The following is a 21,246-nucleotide window of genomic DNA, read 5'->3' on the forward strand; positions in this document are numbered from 1 at the left end:
CTGTGACTCCTAATCGCTAAATCCGATGAAATCTACTTCCTCTGTGCCGCTTCTAAACAACTCTGCCAACTCCAAAGTAGACAATGTGCCACTTCCTCTTCTATCGGTACGTCTAGTGTCTTACGTGAATGAGATAAATAATATTTTTTGATATTTTACAGTAATGTGTTAATAATTTCACACATGAATCGCTCCAGAGTATAAGTCGCATCCCTGGCCAAACTATGAAAAAAAAATTTGATCTTTAATCCGAAGAATATATATATTCAACATAATTTATTATCAATTATTCTTCCCAATAATTTAGTTTCATATACTCTATCAATTTCCACTTGATTTAGTTTAAATTTTGCTTCACAATTTGTCCTTGCACTACTAAACACCATAGATTTAGTTTTCTCATCATTTAATGATAACTTCTAAATATCAAAACATTTTTTTTTTAACTCAATCAACTCAACCTCTATTAACCTCTACACTTCCTTCAAGTCTTCTCCTGAACAATATACATGTGTACCATCTGCAAACATAATACATTTCAATGTATTAGATACTGAACAAATATAATTTAAATAAAGTATAAACAACTTAGGTCCCAATACCGAGCCTTGTGGAACTCCACATACACACACATATATATATATACATGCACCTGGGGATAGGTTGATTGGCAACACTAAATTGGCCCTAGTGTGTGAATGTGAGTGTGAAAGTTGTCTGTCTATAAGTTTTGGCCCCGTGATGAGGTGGCGACTTGTCCAGGGTGTACCCCGCCTTCCGCCTGATTGTAGCTGAGCTAGGCGCCAGCGCCCCCCGCGACCTCAAAAGGGAATGAAAATGGATCGAGATATATATATATATATATATATATATATATATATATATATATATATATATATATATATATATATACATACACATACATACATATACACATTTACATATATATTGTGGAGTCTCACTGAAGCACCGCCTGACAGGTAGGCACCTCACAGGGCAGGAGCCAGGACATGGATGCAGAATGGAACACAGAAGACAATGTCCCAACCTTGGCCGCATCATCGAGGGGCGGTACATTTCCCTGTACCTTCTCAATCAACCTGAAGTGCCACCAGCTGTGCGACCAGGTGGGGCTCAGCTACAAACAGTTCTTAACTCTGCCTCATTCAGGTCTGGCTCTCCTCTGTGTCAAGGCAGGTGCATCAGGCGGTAAGTGAGACATCCACTATTTCCCCATTAATGACATTATTAGGGAAATGTTTTCTGATATTGTTTTCTCTTGTTTGATAGGCAAACACCTACGACTTATATAGAAGTGTGCTATGTGAAGGATTGAGAGCCCCGAATGGGAGATATTCCATCCATCCATCCATTTTCTACCGCTTATTCCCTTTCGGGGTCGCGGGGGGCGCTGACGCCTATCTCAACTACAATCGGGCGGAAGGCAGGGTACACCCTGGACAAGTCGCCACCTCATCGCAGATGGGAGATATTTACATTTGTTAATGGACACTTTCATTTTGATACATCCACACCCTGCCCTTCCTACAAAGATTTGTACAATAAATTCCCTTTTTGGCTTTCCGCAAACCCAATCCTGTGTCTTGGGGAGAATCAGGTGCCACATATGGTGGAGAATGCAGGCATTCCTATTCACGCCAACCTCCCACAATGTCACACGCAGAAGCACTGAGTGCTTTGTTAAAAAGCCAAGAGGAACATCAAAGTGTGGTGCAAGAGCTAGTTAAAAAGATTGCTAAAGATGTGGCTAGTACACTGGCACCCGCTGCGTTCCTAACTAAACTATCGAGTGAGGATGATATGGAAGCCTATTTAGATTTATTCGAGCGCACTGCGGCCAGGGAGAAGTGGCCAGTAGCTGAATGGGGATCCATTCTAGCACCTTTCCTCGCTGGAGAAGCCAAGCGAGTGTGTAGTGACCTGGCATTGGCGGATGCTCAAGAATTCAAGAAACTAAAGAAAGCCATTCTCGATAGCCAAGGGTGCAGTCTGGATGCCAGGGCTCAACGATATCACAACTGGACCTTCCAGCCCACCCACCCACCGCGACCGCAGGTAGCCGCACTGCTCCGCCTAACACACCGTTGGCTAACGAGCAAAGGAACCCCCCCCCGCCCCCCTCCATAGACCGACTGGTTATAGACTGCTGTATCTGAGCTTTGCCGCCTGATGCCCGGAAGTATGCCACACAAGTAAGGCCTTCAACTGTGGAGCAGTTGGTGGCCTTATTAGAGAATCACCTAGTGAGCATGGAAATGCTGAGAGCCACCCGTATGGAAACGGCCAGAGCCGCTGGGGAAGTGAGGCTAGGCCTCGACCGCCGAAGAGCGCCACTGCCAGCTCCATCCCCACCCTGACCTCAGGGCGCTGCTCCTGAGAGACCCAGTCGGCCCCCACAGCGGAAATGTTATGTGTGTGGACACCCGGACCACATGTCTTGGGCGTGTCCGGAACGCAACCGCGATGTCTCCATGGCTTTGGACTGGACTCTCATGGTTATGTTAGATCCACTATGGATTAGACTTTCACAATATCATGTTAGATCCGCTCGACATCCATTGCATTCGGTCCCCTACGGGGGGAAGGGGTTGCCCACATATGCTGTCTTCTCCAAGATTTCGCATAGTCACTGCCACCGACGTCCCACTGGGGTGAGTTTTTCCTTGCCCATATGTGAGCCCTACCGAGGATGCAGAATGGAGTTCCATAAGTCCCGCAGTGAGCTGCACGAGCCCCGGGCCCCCCGGCAAGGACCAAAAGGCACCCAGCAGTGAACCAGCGAAGGTGGGAGACAAATTGAGGTAAAGTCGGAAAAAGTGCAAAACGGTTTAAAAATCATACCCAGAATGGAGTTCCACAAGTCCTGCAGCGAGCTGCACAAGCCCCGGGGCTTCCGGGAATGACCAAAAGGCACCCAGGAGTGAACCAGCGAAAGTGGGAGAAAAATTGAGGAAAAGTCGGAAAAAGTCAGAAAAAAGGTTAAAAATCATATCCAGAATGGAGTTCCACAAGTCCTGCAGCAAGCTGCACGAGCCCCGGGGTCCCGGGAATGACCAAGAGGCACCCAGGAGTGAACCAGCGAAAGTGGGAGATAAATTGAGGTAAAGTCTGAAAAAGTCTAAAAATTGGTTAAAAATCATACCCAGAATGGAGTTCCACAAGTCCCGCAGCAAGCTGCACGAGCCCCGGGGTCCCGGGAAAGACCAAAAGGCACCCAGGATTGAACCAGCGAAAGTGGGACGGAAATTTAGGAAAAGTCTCCAAAATCTGGCCAATGGTAGGAGAACATATGGGAAAAGCCCAGAGAGAACAAGCAAGAACATATAACAGAGGTGCCACACTCCGAGAGTTCCAGGTTGGGGAAAAAGTGCTGGTATTAGTTCCGTCCAGCGAATGCAAGTTTGTCCCCTTAGCAGAAAAACAGCCCCAAAGCATGATGTTTCCACCCCCATGCTTCACAGTAGGTATGGTGTTCTTGGGATGCAACTCAGTATTGTTCTTCCTCCAAACACGAAGAGTTGAGTTTATAACAAAAAGTTCTATTTTGGTTTCATCTGACCACATGACATTCACCCAATCCTCTGCTGTATCATCCATGTATCCATTTTGGTATAAACTCAACTTGTCGTGTTTGGAGGAAGAAGAATACTGAGTTGCATCCCAAGAACACCAAACCTACTGTGAAGCATGGGGGTGGAAACATCATACTTTGGGGTTGTTTTTCTGCTAAGGGGACAGGACGATTGATCCGTGTTAAGGAAAGAATGAATGGGGCCATGTATCGTGAGATTTTAAGTCAAAACCTCCTTCCATCAGTGAGAGCTTTGAATGGTTGACCAAATACTTATTATCCACCATAATTTACAAATGAATTATTTAAAATTCCTACAATGTGAATTCTTGGATTTTTTTCACATTCTGTCTCTCACAGTTGAAGTGTACCTATGATGAAAATTACAGACCTCTGTCATCATTTTATGTGGGAGAACTTGCACAATCTGTGGCTGACTAAATGCTTTTTTGCCCCACTGTGTGTGTGTGTGTGTATACATATATATACATATATATATATATATTGTATATATGGGGTTCTATTCATTATAATTACACTCAGCTGGAAATAATATTTATGTATGGCAGCACATAACTTTTACATGTACGTAATATCAAGTATATTACATAAATTAATACAATCAATTAGCATGTTATGTGAGTTCGCAAGTACAATAGGATTTTTTTGTGTTCATGTTGCACATGGACGTATTTGAGTGATGGACCAGGAGCCATATTTAGTGTTCTGCTACCAACGTATGTGTGTGTGTAGTAATTGGCCTGTGCATTAATGGATCGCTAGGAGGACGGTTGATAAAACACGGCCATGACTCGTCGTGAGAAAAGTGTGTTCACTTCAAAATGACACCTTGTGAGTGACTTTGAGAAGAAAATATTGTTATGTAACGAACTTTTGTTTGGTTTTGCTTCCTTATTCGTCATCATTTAGCACTGACGATAATGTGTAGCGACAGCAGCTGAACTGAATATGGTAGCATGTCATAATTAAATCGGTCAGCTGGAACAACAAATACAGATTGCAGTATCATTAATAATAATAATAATGGATTAGATTTTTATAGCAATTTCCTAAATACTAAACCAGACCTGGGTAAAATACGACCCGTGGGCCACACGTGGCCATTAAGATTTTCAATCCGGCCCGCTGGACGTTTTTCATAATTTTTTTAGACCTTTAACATCAAAACTGCAGCCGCCATTATGATGTGCGGTGCTGTTTTTAAATGACCGTAAGTCTTGAACTATAGAAAGTAATTACATGGTTGAAATCTGCTCTTTCGAGTGTTGTATGAGAATTACGGTAATCTACGTCACAGCAGCTCCGACCAGGAACAAAGAGATTGGTTTTCAGAGCAGCCAGTCCAAAACTCAGGAAGAAAATTTGGACAACACATTTCTGCATAAAATTGATAGTATATCATATTGTAGTTGTTTATTACACTTCGCATTCACATTTTGCTGTTTGTTACATTTTTGTTGTGTTTTTCCTTGATTGTAAAAGATGTTTATCGTTTGAGAAGTAAAAGAGGAGGGATGTATATATGTTAAAATTCGGTGTTTTATTGTTCATAGCTAATATTGTTAATCCCACTTTCTTTATTTTAATGTACATTTTCAGTGTCCCATTCAGCAAAAAATGTTTAAATTGCATTTAAGTTATTATGATGTGGTCTGTCATAACTTTTTTTAGAATTATTTCGGTATTAATGCTCCTGAAAAAAGGGATCCAAACACACATACTGTACAGCAGGTATTTACAGTTAAATGTGTATATATTATTTATATACACATTTTTCTCTCAAAATGGCCCCAGAGTCAAAATATTCCCCCAGCTCTGTACTAGACACTCAAAACGCTCACAGAGAAGTGAGAGCCCTTCATTCATTCACTCCACATTCACACATGATGGTGGTAAGCTACATTTGTAGCCATGTGCACACAGCATTAACCCTCTTGCGTAGCTTCTACTCAAACAATTAGCCAGTCACCGTGGATTTCATTTCAACAACAAAAGATATTAATGTGATGGTAAATAAAGCCACGTTTTCACTGCTCCACGTTGTCCTCATTCATGTCGATGGGGTTTTAACTTTAAGGGGACGTGCGGAAAGGAAATATAGTCCGTTGGCGGGGATGAAAAATACTTTGAATGTCTTTCTCTGTTGCTCAAACGACGTCTGCACATACATGCTGCTTCTGGCATTTAGTCATTTAACTCGTTAGAAAGACTTCTTACAGTGGGCACACACACACACACACACACACACACACACACACACACACACACACACACACACACACACACACACACACACACACACACACACACACACACACACACACACACACAGGACACCAAAGGACAGATGTTACCATGTGTGATTTAACAGAACATTTTAGCGTCTATATTACTTACAATATCTTATAACAATTATCTTATTATGATAGCTACCGTTAGATCAGGGGTCTGTAACCCGCAGCTCTGGAGCCGCATGCGGTTCTTTCATGCCTCTGCCGTGGCTCCCTTTGGCTTTGAAACCGAATGTCAAAAAATATTGGTTACTTGATCTATTATATTTCATTTTATTTAGTTAGTTCATTGAATTTAACAGTTGTTTTTTTGGAGAGTTATGGGATCTTGTCATAGGAAAATAAAACACATTTGAATATATTGTCGATGTAAATGTATGTCACAGCCCTTATGCGACATCTTTTGCTGCCATGCAATTGTATTGTTTTTAGCAGTCAACCCCTAGCAATGGACGGATCAACAAAGAGAAACATTTTATTTACTTATCCATCAATTTTGTACATCTTATTCCCTTTGGGGTAGCGGGCGGCGCCGGTGCCTATCTCAGCTACAATCGGACGGAAGGCGGAGTACACCCTAGACAAGTCGCCACCTCACCTCTACTTACATTTTTATTAATTTGCTGTTTTTATTGATGACTAGGTAGTTGTTTTTAATTGTTTGTCAAATGAATATGCCACAGTTGTATGCCTTCAGAACATTGGAATGAGTAGATTTTTTAATTTGAATTCATTAATAAGGGAAGGAAGAGTGTATTTAGTTTCTAAAGTTCAAAATAATTTGATGATTTGCTTTGTTAAACCCAGATATAAATCAAATATGTGTTTGATTTCATAAATCCTATAGCACACATGTAACAAAACTATAAGTGGTGTAATCATCATTTTAGGAATCTAACAGAGTTTGTGGCTCCAGGTGGGTTTTATTTGGAGGGAAATGGGCTAAAATGGCTCTTTGTATGCTGAAGGTTGCCGACCCCTGCGTTAGATCAACACACAAATCTAATGTGCGTGTACATGTGATGTATGTGTGTAGTGAAGTCATTTTGTGGTAAAAGCCATGTATAGTAGATGATATTCTGCTTTCATGGATAAATGTTTGCCTTTTAGACATTGTTTTACATTATCTGTTTTTTTTTACAGACTTTAAACAAATCAACGTTCCTGGGGACTGACTACATTGAAAAACTATCAGCGTCACTGCTCATTCTGGCATGTGTATAAGTGGCATTATGATCAGTAATGTAAATGCATGTGCTGTCAGTCATGTTATGTTACTGATACATGGTAGTGGACTTTACTTTTATAGTATTACTTGGCTATAAAAAGCTAAATGTGGTCTTATTTGTATGAGTGCACATGTGTGTTACCGTGTATGTTGTTTGAGTGCTAATATTATAATTGTTATTTAGAACACTTCATATTACTTCTAATTGTTTTCCTGTGCTACTATCTCAATGTTTTCATTTAGTAGCACCAGTGCCCGAGTGAAAAAGCAAAGCGTACATCCCTAGTTATCACTGAATGTATATTCTATCATGATAACAACAACATGACTACAAAGTGTTAGTTGCTTCTCTCGGACTGTTTCTGTGTACGCACACACGCTCCCAGTGTGTGTACGAGACAGCAGTAAGTGACAACCATGAACGCCAAACTAATTCCTATCCATTTTTATTCAATATAATTATCCTTTTTCTATCACTTGTCCCTTTCAGGGTCACTGGAGCCTATCTCAGTTAGTCATTGTGAAAGAAAATGGACATTTTTAAAAATATGTATACATTTTGTTAAACCACTAATAGTAACATAAGCACTTCAGTGATGATGTAGTTATATTTTTAGGTTAAAAAAAAACAAAAAAACTTTAAGCAAGTCGCAAACGGACACTTTAACGCTTGCTGTCGTTTTGCTTTGCTGGACTACCTCTGTAACAAAACCTAGGACTGTTTTCAGTTGATTATCCATGTTGTTCTTTAGTTACTACTCTGTTCCATGAATCTTCTTTCATTTGCATGCCAGATTGTTTACTTTCACTTGACAAGGCTACTCCACTCACTTCAATTATACCAAATGTCATTTTCTTACTAACAATCAAATATAAAGTTAGTAAATATTTGAGAGTAAGAAGCAAACAAACCTGTTCTGTGTAACACAACTTGATCTTTCTTGAAAACAGCGTCCAGTAGTTGATTGCAATCCTCTTTTGTTCTAGAAAGTTTCACCTCGTATTCTGCTATCGTTCTTTCTAACACTACAAATATTTCTTCAACGGCAGCAGTTAGTCGCTGATCCACCAACGCTCTCAACATCTGTAATTTAGACATTTTCCCACAATCACAACACTTTACTCTCACACTTGATCTCTACTTAGCGATGAGTTGATAACTTCTGTGTATTCTGTTAGCAGCTAACAAGCTAAGGTAATTATCGAGCTAAGCTAACTAACAAACAAAGATAGCACGAGAAGCAGCACAGTGCTTCTGGCGCACCGATACGACTTTATCCTTTACTAAAGAATCAAATATGTATTTTATACGACGTAAATATTTCAAACTGGAGAACAAATAATAAGGCTGACTTAGTAGCGCCCTGCTCGCGGCTTTCTGCGTTGATGTGCTTTCACGACAGTTTGCACACTGCTGCCTTCCGTTTACGCCGGAAGCTGGGAATAACGTCATAGACGAGTAGACGAAGTGGACACATTTGTCAAGACACTTGACAAATTTGGCTTCGGCAATTTTTTCTGCAAAACAATGAGCACTCTGAAATGCAATGGTAATAGCTCGATAAAGCTCAAATCTGGTATATAGTATTCTATTTTAGTTACACTATTAAGTTTATAACCACCTGGCGCTGATTTGTACTGTCTTTGTACTTATGTTGAGTATTATTATTTATCGATTGTTTGTAAATGTTGCGGTTTTAGAAATAAAGGTTTATAAAAAAAAATAAAAAAGGAAGGCGGCAGAACAGAGCAGTACTGCCTTGTAACGTCAAGTGTGCTAACTGTCGTGAAAGCACATCGACGCAGAAAAAATGTTACTGCTTCAACATTTTTCAACCGATTTGAAAAAGTCCAACACTCACCGTTCAGAACATTCACAATTTTCCCCAAAATCTCGCTTTTACTGAAATTCCCAAATTTCCATGAAATTCCCAAATTTCCATGAAATTCCCATTGAAATGTAATAAATCAAAGTTCAACAACTCCCACATTTTTAATCCGATTCAAACCGTCCCGACTTCTAAATATTCAGCCTGTTCAAGAACTGTGTGCTCCCTTTCAATACTTATTTAAAAATATTCCCGGATTTCCTAAAATTCCCAGTTGTTAGGGACATTTTCCCCATTCAAAATGAATTATGAATTGTTCTAACTTCCACAATTCCCACATTTTTCAACCCATTCAAACCATTCCACCTTCAACACATTCAAATCATCTTGGAAATTCAAACAACCATGTTTCCACGTTCAACACATTTCCAGGAATTCCTTTATTTTTCTAACCTTAATTCCAACCCTCTGTACTGCGATGACTCCTTTCACATTATTCAACCCATTTAAACCGTTCAACTGTCAAAACATTCCTCTTAGTCAGGACCAAAAAACAAGATGGTTTAAGAATTTGAAAAATTCCCGGTTTTCACGAAATTCCGTAATGCCATTTTTGAATTAAAAAACTGTTACTGCTTCAACATTTCTTGACAAATTTAAACAATTGCAACATTAACCAATTCAACTTGTTCATGCTCTTCATCATTTTCCAAAAATCACGCTTTTCCCAAAATTCCAGGAAGTTACCATTGATATGAACCTATACAAACCATTCCAACATCAACACAATCCACTCAGCCTGGACATTCAAACTAACATGTTCCCAAATTTTAAACCAAATTCCAGTTTTCCTGGAAATTCCAACTCTTCAACATTCAAACCATTCCAACACTCAAACTATTCTTACATTCATACTACATTCTTTCAGCATTTCAGTTCAACTTCATCATTGGAGCATTCACACACAATTCCTTCAGGAATTGCTTCATTCAGTTATTATTATTATCATTATTATTATTATTATTATTATTATTATTATTATTATTATTATTATTATCATTACTATTATTATTATCATTATTATTATTAAATCTACCTTACCACATTGAATGTGTGGACTGCATGAATGATGCCTTCTCAGTTCTCACGCTAACGCAATTTGAGTGTCTGGAAACGTACTAAATTAATTTAAGCCATTATTACTATTATTAATAAGATGAACAAGTTATCTTTTGAAGGAGTAGTCAATAATATGATCACTTCATCCCGGTCTAATTTTGGCGACGCTATCTAAATGAAAGCAAAACAGATGTCATCTTTTTTGGCCAACATGTTGACTGTGCTCATGCTTTTTAAGAGCAGACCGGTCTCTAAAAATGAATGTGAAAATGACTAATTATTGTCCACCAGCAGGGGGAGCTCACCACTAGTACTGCTTCATGGAGGCTGGCATGTGGTACATTATTTCCTGTGTGTGTATGACTTATTCAGAGGGAGAACAGAACACTAATATGGATTGCAGGAATGACTTTTAGGTAGGGGTGACACAGTATGTGTATTTGTATTGAACCGATTCGGTACGGGGGTTTCGGTTCGGTTCGGAGGTGTACCGAATGACACGGACATATTAGGTAGCGCACGTTTTGTAAACAATGCACACCGAGGCATAAGTCGTGCAACGGATCAACATTGATCCGTGATCCGTTCGGATCAATATCTTCGGTTCGGCACACACGTGATCCGCGGTCTGATTTATGAAAAAAAAAAGAAAAAAAGTTGTTCGCACAGCGTGGTAATGGCGAGCGGCGTAACGGAGGAACTTGAACGCCCCGTGCCATTTAATCGGTGTGTTTATAGGTGCAGACTCCATTGTGGAAAACGAGGGTTTTAAACACATGCTGAAAGTGCTTCAGCCACATTACGACATCCCGTCACGCACCAACTTCAACGATAAGATTGTGCCAGATTTTTGTGAGCAAGAGAAGAAAAAAGTTGTGGACGAACTATCCCGAGCGTCATCTGTTGCGCTCACGACAGAAGGGTGAAGGTCCAGGGGAACTATGTGACCATAAGTGCAAGGGTGGAGGTCCAGGGGAACTATGTGACCATAAGTGCAAGGGTGGAGGTCCAGGGGAACTATGTGACCATAAGTGCAAGGGTGGAGGTCCAGGGGAACTATGTGACCATAAGTGCAAGGGTGGAGGTCCAGGGGAACTATGTGACCATAGTGCAAGGGTGGAGGTCCAGGGGAACTATGTGACCATAAGTGCAAGGGTGGAGGTCCAGGGGAACTATGTGACCATAAGTGCAAGGGTGGAGGTCCAGGGGAACTATGTGACCATAAGTGCAAGGGTGGAGGTCCAGGGGAACTATGTGACCATAGTGCAAGGGTGAAGGTCCAGGGGAACTATGTGACCAAAAGTGCAGGGGTGGAGGTCCAGGGGAACTATGTGACCATAAGTGCAAGGGTGGAGGTCCAGGGGAACTATGTGACCATAAGTGCAAGGGTGGAGGTCCAGGGGAACTATGTGACCATAGTGCAAGGGTGAAGGTCCAGGGGAACTATGTGACCAAAAGTGCAAGGGTGGAGGTCCAGGGGAACTATGTGACCATAAGTGCAAGGGTGGAGGTCCAGGGGAACTATGTGACCATAAGTGCAAGGGTGGAGGTCCAGGGGAACTATGTGACCATAGTGCAAGGGTGAAGGTCCAGGGGAACTATGTGACCAAAAGTGCAAGGGTGGAGGTCCAGGGGAACTATGTGACCATAAGTGCAAGGGTGGAGGTCCAGGGGAACTATGTGACCATAAGTGCAAGGGTGGAGGTCCAGGGGAACTATGTGACCATAGTGCAAGGGTGAAGGTCCAGGGGAACTATGTGACCAAAAGTGCAAGGGTGGAGGTCCAGGGGAACTATGTGACCATAAGTGCAAGGGTGGAGGTCCAGGGGAACTATGTGACCATAAGTGCAAGGGTGGAGGTCCAGGGGAACTATGTGACCATAGTGCAAGGGTGGAGGTCCAGGGGAACTATGTGACCATAAGTGCAAGGGTGGACATCCAGGGGAACTATGTGACCATAGTGCAAGGGTGAAGGTCCAGGGGAACTATGTGACCAAAAGTGCAGGGGTGGAGGTCCAGGGGAACTATGTGACCATAAGTGCAAGGGTGGAGGTCCAGGGGAACCATGTGACCGTAAGTGCAAGGGTGGAGGTCCAGGGGAACTATGTGACCATAGTGCAAGGGTGGAGGTCCAGGGGAACTATGTGACCATAGTGCAAGGGTGAAGGTCCAGGGGAACTATGTGACCATAGTGCAAGGGTGAAGGTCCAGGGGTACTATGTGACCTAAAGTGCAAGGGTGGAGGTCCAGGGGAACTATGTGACCATAAGTGCAAGGGTGGAGGTCCAGGGGAACTATGTGACCATAGTGCAAGGGTGAAGGTCCAGGGGAACTATGTGACCAAAAGTGCAGGGGTGGAGGTCCAGGGGAACTATGTGACCATAAGTGCAAGGGTGGAGGTCCAGGGGAACTATGTGACCATAAGTGCAAGGGTGGAGGTCCAGGGGAACTATGTGACCATAGTGCAAGGGTGAAGGTCCAGGGGAACTATGTGACCAAAAGTGCAAGGGTGGAGGTCCAGGGGAACTATGTGACCATAAGTGCAAAGGTGGAGGTCCAGGGGAACTATGTGACCAAAAGTGCAGGGGTGGAGGTCCAGGGGAACTATGTGACCATAGTGCAAGGGTGAAGGTCCAGGGGAACTATGTGACCAAAAGTGCAAGGGTGGAGGTCCAGGGGAACTATGTGACCATAAGTGCAAGGGTGGAGGTCCAGGGGAACTATGTGACCATAAGTGCAAGGGTGGAGGTCCAGGGGAACTATGTGACCATAGTGCAAGGGTGAAGGTCCAGGGGAACTATGTGACCAAAAGTGCAGGGGTGGAGGTCCAGGGGAACTATGTGACCATAAGTGCAAGGGTGGAGGTCCAGGGGAACTATGTGACCATAAGTGCAAGGGTGGAGGTCCAGGGGAACTATGTGACCATAGTGCAAGGGTGAATGTTCAGGGGAACTATGTGACCAAAAGTGCAAGGGTGGAGGTCCAGGGGAACTATGTGACCATAAGTGCAATGGTGGAGGTCCAGGGGAACTATGTGACCATAAGTGCAAGGGTGGAGGTCCAGGGGAACTATGTGACCATAAGTGCAAGGGTGGAGGTCCAGGGGAACTATGTGACCATAGTGCAAGGGTGGAGGTCTAGGGGAACTATGTGACCATAGTGCAAGGGTGGAGGTCCAGGGGAACTATGTGACCATAAGTGCAAGGGTGGATGTCCAGGGGAACTATGTGACCATAGTGCAAGGGTGAAGGTCCAGGGGAACTATGTGACCAAAAGTGCAAGGGTGGAGGTCCAGGGGAACTATGTGACCATAAGTGCAAGGGTGGAGGTCCAGGGGAACTATGTGACCATAAGTGCAAGGGTGGAGGTCCAGGGGAACTATGTGACCATAAGTGCAAGGGTGGAGGTCAAGGGGAACTATGTGACCATAGTGCAAGGGTGGAGGTCTAGGGGAACTATGTGACCATAGTGCAAGGGTGGAGGTCCAGGGGAACTATGTGACCATAAGTGCAAGGGTGGATGTCCAGGGGAACTATGTGACCATAGTGCAAGGGTGAAGGTCCAGGGGAACTATGTGACCATAGTGCAAGGGTGGAGGTCCAGGGGAACTATGTGACCATAGTGCAAGGGTGAAGGTCCAGGGGAACTATGTGACCAAAAGTGCAAGGGTGGAGGTCCAGGGAACTATGTGACCATAAGTGCAAGGGTGGAGGTCCAGGGGAACTATGTGACCATAGTGCAAGGGTGAAGGTCCAGGGGAACTATGTGACCAAAAGTGCAGGGGTGGAGGTCCAGGGGAACTATGTGACCATAAGTGCAAGGGTGGAGGTCCAGGGGAATCTATGTGACCATAAGTGCAAGGGTGGAGGTCCAGGGGAACTATGTGACCATAGTGCAAGGGTGGAGGTCCAGGGGAACTATGTGACCATAGTGCAAGGGTGAAGGTCCAGGGGAACTATGTGACCATAGTGCAAGGGTGAAGGTCCAGGGGAACTATGTGACCAAAAGTGCAAGGGTGGAGGTCCAGGGGAACTATGTGACCATAAGTGCAAGGGTGGACATCCAGGGGAACTATGTGACCATAAGTGCAAGGGTGGAGGTCAAGGGGAACTATGTGACCATAGTGCAAGGGTGGAGGTCCAGGGGAACTATGTGACCATAGTGCAAGGGTGAAGGTCCAGGGGAACTATGTGACCAAAAGTGCAAGGGTGGAGGTCCAGGGGAACTATGTGACCATAAGTGCAAGGGTGGACATCCAGGGGAACTATGTGACCATAAGTGCAAGGGTGGAGGTCCAGGGGAACTATGTGACCAAAAGCGCTCATATCATCACAGCAGAGTGGGAGATGAGAAGACACGCCCCCTCTAAGAGAGTCACCTTGTGCAGGTACTGACAAAAGCAGTGGAGGAAAGGAGAAATATCTTTTTATGTGGCACTGTTTTTAATTAATTATGTCAAAAAGAAGATATTATGCCTTGTGCACTTGAACTAGATGTTATATATTTTAATTTAATAATTCAAAAGTGTTACAAAACAAAACGGCAAAACTTTTGTTTATTTGTCTTGTCTTTTTTTTTTTTGTTTTTTTTTTTGCTGACCCGAAAAAAATTATCCAATCCGTGAGTTTTTTGATCCGTTGCACCCCTACGAGACACCATGAATTGATTTATTTGGACCCCGACTTAAAACAGGTTGAAATACTTATTGGGGTGTTAGCATTTAGTCGTCGATTTTACGGAATATGTACTGTACTGTGCAATCTACTAGAAAAAGTTTCAATCAATCAAAAAAACAACAACACACGGCATGCTAGCAACGACTGGGCTATGATAGACTGACCATACCTCCTCTTTTCACCGGACATGTCCTCTTTTGCGGGGCTGTCCGGGTGGAGTTTCTTAAATGCCTCAAATGTCCGGCATTTTAAGTTAGGGTTGCGTGTATTTTCAATGTACGTTCAAGGTTAAGAAGGGGTTCAAAACAAGACAATTCGTGCACACAGCAGCATTCGTGAGGGAGGGACAGAGACAGACAGAGCGAGAGAGTTATGATAAACATGCATGCGTCGCCAGGCTCTAATTTAATTTTTTAATATCTATAGCAGGGGTGTCAAAAGTGTGCCCGGGAGGCCATTTGCAGCACACACCTAATGTTTTAAAGGCCCATGGCACATTCTAAAAATACCATTAAAATAAACAAAAATAAAAAAGCTTAAAGGCTAAATGTAATTTAGAAAACGTTGCAACGTTGTCTAATTAAACTAAGCTGTTTTTTTTTCTTTCAAACTGTCATTGCTGAAAACATAATATTAAATCAAAATCAATGTTACTATGAATTATTGACCTATCCAAGTTTCCGATTACTTCACATCAAAATATTTTTGGTGGAAGATTTAGCAAATTTGTTAAATAAATAATCAAAAAATTTATATTTTGTTTTTTTCTTACTGTACCGAAAATGACCCGAACCGTGACCTCTGAACCGAGGTACGTACCGAACCGAAATGATTGTGTACTGTTACACCCCTACTTTTAGGATGTTTTTATATGAACTAAGGTGGATTGGACGCTGGCCTAGGAAGGCATTCCCCTGAAGGTCTTCTTCATGTGTCAGCTGGAAGTACCCTGACTGCTGTGACGGGAAACTGATGAGATTGTGAGATCATATGTTGGTGCAGGATAATGTCTCATGTGACTGAGCAAAGCTGGACTTTTCTAAAGAATGTTTGTTTTCTTCTGTCCCGCAGACCTCGATGAAGAACATCTTCCTCATGAGCAGGAGGAGGAACCACAGTCCCCCCACATACATGAGGAAGAAGATGTACCACATTCCCATCACGTAAAAGTGGGAGGGGAGGGGCCACAGCTCCCCCACATTAAAGAGGAAGACGAGACAAACTGACCCTTCACATTAAAGGGCAAGCGGAAGAATCACTGAACTTACACATCAAAAATGAAGAGGAGGACCCACTGACCCCTCACTTTAAGGAGCAAGAGAACCCACTGACCCCTCACTTTAGAGAGGAAAAGGAGGACGCACTGAACCCCTACTTTAAAGAGGAAGAGGAGGACCAAGAGCTGTTGCACATTAAAGAGGAAGAGGAGGAACACAGCATCAGTCAGCCTAAATGTTTGGTGGAGTTCCCAGTGACTGGTGTCCCTGTGAAGAGTGAAGATGATGAGGTCAAAGGTGAAAGTGAGGAGAGGGGAGAGGTGGAGCCTCCAAGCAGCAGCTCAACACAACACATGACAACAGAAGCTGATGGAGACCACTGTGGAGGATCACAAGCAGACAAGCTCTTAGCTCCACTATCAGATAGTGAGGACACAACGTCACACTCTCCTGACACTGATGATGAAGACTCTAAAGATGATAAGACATGTCACACTGACAACACTCACTTCAAGTGTTCTCACTGTGACAAAACCTTCAAATACCATTGTCGTCTGAAAAGACACATGAGAATACACACCAGAGAAAAAGCTTTTATCTGCTCAGTATGTGACAAAGGTTTTGGACTACGTCAAAATTTGATAAGACACATGAGAATACACACCGGAGAAAAACCTTTCATCTGTTCAATATGTGGTAAGTGTTTTACAGTAAGTCAGAAATTGAAAAGACACATGAGAACACACACTGGAGAAAAACTTTTTTCCTGTTCAACCTGTGGTAAAGGTTTTAAAGAAAGTCACAGTTTGAAAAGACACATGAACACACACACTGGTGAAAATTCACATTCCTGTTCAATCTGCAACAAAAGCTTTTGTGACCGATCAAACCTTGTAGCACACATGAGAAGACACCCAGGAGAGAAAGTGTTGAGTTGCAGTGTGTGTGGTGAAGGATTCTCTTCTAAGTACCAGTGTAAGAAACACAAGTGTGCTGGTGAGAACAGCAGCAGCAAATGAAACTGCAGGATTTGAAATAAACTGTCAAAACTTTAATTTTGACTTTTTAACAACATCAGCAAATATAATGTGTGTGACATTGTTGTTTGTGTAACAATCTTTTTAATATGCTTCTAAATATATTATTGCTTTTTTCAGTCAAGTACGTGCATTAGTATGCAATCAAAGTTCAGTGTCAGGCAAAAGCCAATATTGTACATCATCTCACAGAGGTTTACTTTGTATACATTCATAAAATAAACTGTTTTTTTTTTTTCCCTATCACAGAACGAAAAAGTGTTGTCTTCAATTGCAAAACATCCTAAAAATAAATTTTAGTAGTCAATTCCGTCTTTTTTTTATTAAATGAATTCCCTTGTGTTTGAAAGAATGGAAGCTTTCAAGTTATGACATTTTTTTTTTGTTCCACAGAAAATACAGTAAAGAAATGATAGTAAATAATGGAAAAAAATAAAATGCTGTAATTAGAACATTTTGAAGGAAAGCCTTTATATATTGTATTGTATATTCTTCTATTTGCAGGTCGTACTTAATGATGTCTTCAAATAATAAAATACTTTTATCACTCAATAAGTGCATCAGCGACCAAATGCCTTTTTCAAACCATTGCTGTACAAAGATGGATTTGTTTATCATTTTAATATAACAACAATTCCATAGTGGAGTATTGTGTGTGATAAAAAAATAATTGTAACTAATTGTAAATTAGTTTCCAGTACAACAACACTTGCTGGTAGGGATGTGTACCGTTCACTTTTTTACCGAACTGTGCACAGATTACGGTACCCCGAAATCGATACCTGTTCTCAACGTTCCCACTTTTTGGTGCTTTTGTGTGTGGTAATGATATTGTTTGTGATAATAAATCACCATTTTTATTGCAAAATTTAAAATGATACTGTAATGATAACTGTTGTCCTTTTGTTACATCTTGTTTAATTATTATAAAATTATCATTTACAAGTAAGTTTATTTACAGTTGCAAGTCCAAAACACTAGATGACTGTTGTTACAGCCATATACTCTTTTTGTCCGTCAAATTCATGACGTCACATATGCGATCCTCTCCAAGGTTTCTTATAGTCACTGTCACCGACATCCCACTAGGGTGAGTTTTTCCTTGCCCGTATGTGGGCTCTGTACCGCGGATGTCGTTGTGGCTTGTGCAGCCCTTTGAGACACTTGTGATTTAGGGCTACATAAAAAAAACATTGATTGATTGATACAATTTTCAGAGAGGGATACTGTGGTCACTGCTCAAGGTTGAAAAAGATTTTTACTGATGAAAATAAGAGGAACCAAAATCACCTCCCCGTCAGGGAATCGAACCCTGGTCTTCCGCGTGACAGGAAGAGATACTGTCCACTAAACTAACGTGGACTGCACTTTCCAGTGTTTTCTAAAGGACAAGGAAACGATCTAAGCCTATCCCTGCCCCACCACAACCAAAGTGATGCCATGGCATACGTTTTCCGTCTCATAATGCCGATAAATTGATCATTAAACTCGTTTCCAGCGATTGTGTGGCCGAGTGGTCTAAGGCGCTGGATTTAAGCTGCAGTCTCTCAGGAAGCGTGGGTTTCAAATCCCACCACAGCCAATTCTGTTCTGGTAACCCACTTGTTTCTTTCCTGACCTAAGCAATTGGATCTAGCTTGGTCCTCATTTGGAATGCTCTGGAAAACTTGTGGAAATCAGGCCAAAACTTTAGCTTGCGAGTTCTTTGCGCTAGGAATGTGATCAAAAAGAACACAACCCGGGGTGAGGAAGTGTGCAGCAGTCCAAATACAACATAAAATAAGTGAAAGTGTATATATGCAATGTTTTATCAACCTAAATAATTTTTTTATGTATGCAGATTACAAAGGCTTTTGGTCTGACTTTCCCCCAGGACGAAAAAGGTAGACTTTCCAAAAGTGAAGTGGATTCAGAAAGGTCCATGGCATCTGTGCCAGAAACAAAAATGCAAAAATGTATTCATCTTCAACATCAATTATTCAATATAGCAAAGGACAGTTTTGTTTCATTGACTTGGTATGGCTAAAAGGTGGATATGTATGTTTTTGTCAACCTGTCTTCTGAAAATCTGCACCCCTACCGTAGACATTCAGGCCACTTGTATTTGTTCCTGTATTCCATAGGTGTCAAACTCTGGCAAGTGGGCCAAATTTGGCTAGCAGCAGAAAGCGGGTGGGAAGACAGCGCCCTCTATGAAGTCTTTCTGAAGGGACTCGGAGCTTCCAATCAGGACCTCCTTTTCCCTTAGACCTAAATGGTAAATGGGTTGTACTTGTATAGCGCTTTTCTACCCCTTTTTAAGGAGCTCAAAGCGCTTTGACAATATTTCCACAGCCGCCCATTCACTCACACATTCACACACTGACGGTAGGAGGTGCCATGCAAGGCGCTCACCGGGACCCATCAGGAGCAAGGGTGAAGTGTCTTGCCCAAGGACAAAATGGACGCGACTAGGATGGTAGAAGATGGGGATTGAACCAGTAACCCTCAGATTGCTGGCACGGCCACTCTACCAACTTCACCACGCCGTCCCGAACCTACCAGACAACTTAGATGCCCTCATCGCACTCGCCATCCGGATGGACAACCGACTAGCCCAGCTCAAACGACAGCGAGGAGGAGGACCGGCTGCGGCAGGAAGAACCACCCATCCTTTCGCACCTAGCGGGGCGACCACTCAGCGTTCACCCCCGGAGCTATGTCCTCACCTCCGCAGTGACCTGAAGGAGGAGCCCATGCAGCTAGGGAGAGCCCGACTGACCCCAAAGGAGCGACGCAAGCGGCTGATGGAGGGGAGATGTTTTTACTGTGGAGAGAGCGGCCATTTTGTCATTTCGTGTCCAACCAAGGGATCCCAGGTGGCGAGTCACGTTCCGGCGGTACCTCAGATGCCACGCACTCTCATTAAGGTCACAATAACGCATCTCACGGCCACAGATCTAGAGTTTAATAGACTCTGGGGAAGACGAGAGTCTGATGGACTGGGGTTTAGCTAAGAGACTAGGATTCATGTCAGAACCGCTAGCTAAACCCATTAGGGCGAGGCTTTTTAACGGTAAGGAGCTTTTCACTATCTCACACATCAGTTAACCTGTCCAAATTAACATTGACTGCCATCAGGAAAAGTTTGTCCGTACTTAATTACTTCACCCTCCCTTTCGCTGATCTTGGGGCATCCATGGCTGTACCAGCATAATCCTTGGGTTAACTGGAAAACAGGGAAAATCAGGGAATGGGGAAGGGAATGCACCAAGAACTGTGTTTTTTCTACTGTCCAGGGAAAACGTGTCAAGGAAATTAATTATTTTTCTGCCAATCCTGCCACAGACTCAAAATTTCCGCACCTGAAGTCTGTTCCTTCTTGTTATCACCACCTGCGACAAGTCTTCAGCAAGACAAAAGCCCTGTCACTTCCGCCCCACCAATCCTACGACTGTGCCATTGACCTGCTTTCCAGTGCCACAATTCCCAAGGGGCGTCCGTACTCCGTCTCTGGTCCGGAAAGGGCTACCATGAACGATTACATATCGGCATCACAAGAAGCTGGCTTGATTGGCCCGTCATCATCGCCAGCAGGAGCAAGGTACTTCTTTGTGAAAAAGAAAGACGGGTCGTTAAAACCCTGCATTAATTACAGCCCACTAAATTACATTACCATCAAGAACCGTTACCCTCTTCCCCTCATGTCTTCTGTCTTCGACCAACTCCAACAGGTCAAAATATTCACCAAACTGGATCCACGCAACGCTTACCATCTGGTTTGAATTAGAGAGGGAGATAAGTGGAAGACCGAATTCAACACACACAGCGGCCACTATGAATACAGGGTCATGTCCTTTGGACTCAACAATGCTCCCGCTGTGTTCCAAGCCATTATCAATGAAGTTCTAAGAGACTTCTTGGTCCATTTTGTGAATGTCTACCTTGACCATATATTGATTTATTCACCTGACAGTGACACCAAGTCCATGTAACTCAGGTTTTAAAGAGACTCTTGGACAATGACTTGTATGTTAACACCACCACAACAGCTGTATGAATATATGGAATGAAGGGAGAGGTCTACAAAAACATGTAGGCCACTTTAATGACTGACAAGCCATGCCAGCATGAAGCCTGCTTTTATAAGGAGCGAAACATCATCTAGGACAAACTGAACAATTCGTTTCATGACCTGAGAATACAATGACCTGGATGAAGGAGGACGTCCATTGACTTTATTTGTTGGATGAGACA

The 21,246-nt window shown here is 42.7% G+C and overlaps 2 protein-coding genes and 1 long non-coding RNA gene across 5 annotated transcripts in view; 2 read left to right on the forward strand and 1 right to left on the reverse strand.

Annotated features, from left to right (window-relative positions):
* The window catches only part of LOC133545305 (gastrula zinc finger protein XlCGF26.1-like), a 371,250-nt gene that overhangs the window by 29,782 nt on the left and 320,222 nt on the right, over positions 1–21,246 (forward strand). The gene's annotated exons all lie outside the window — the stretch shown is intronic.
* The window catches only part of LOC133545354 (zinc finger protein 33A-like), a 333,514-nt gene that overhangs the window by 2,293 nt on the left and 309,975 nt on the right, over positions 1–21,246 (reverse strand). For 2 of the 3 annotated variants that reach the window (XM_061890853.1, XM_061890852.1), the window contains exon 1: positions 8,045–8,535. The exons of the other annotated variant lie outside the window; for it this stretch is intronic. In XM_061890853.1, the coding sequence (XP_061746837.1) occupies positions 8,045–8,231 (187 nt within the window). In that variant the 5' untranslated portion in view covers positions 8,232–8,535. Of the gene's footprint in view, positions 1–8,044; positions 8,536–21,246 lie in introns of those variants that run through there. 3 annotated transcript variants of the gene reach the window in all.
* Positions 10,396–17,341, forward strand: LOC133545376 (uncharacterized). Its single transcript, XR_009804811.1, has 3 exons — positions 10,396–10,496; positions 15,617–15,736; positions 15,828–17,341. It is a non-coding gene; the product is annotated as an uncharacterized LOC133545376 (long non-coding RNA).

The sequence above is a fragment of the Nerophis ophidion genome, linkage group LG28, assembly GCF_033978795.1.
Source record: "Nerophis ophidion isolate RoL-2023_Sa linkage group LG28, RoL_Noph_v1.0, whole genome shotgun sequence".
Lineage (NCBI taxonomy): Eukaryota > Metazoa > Chordata > Actinopteri > Syngnathiformes > Syngnathidae > Nerophis > Nerophis ophidion.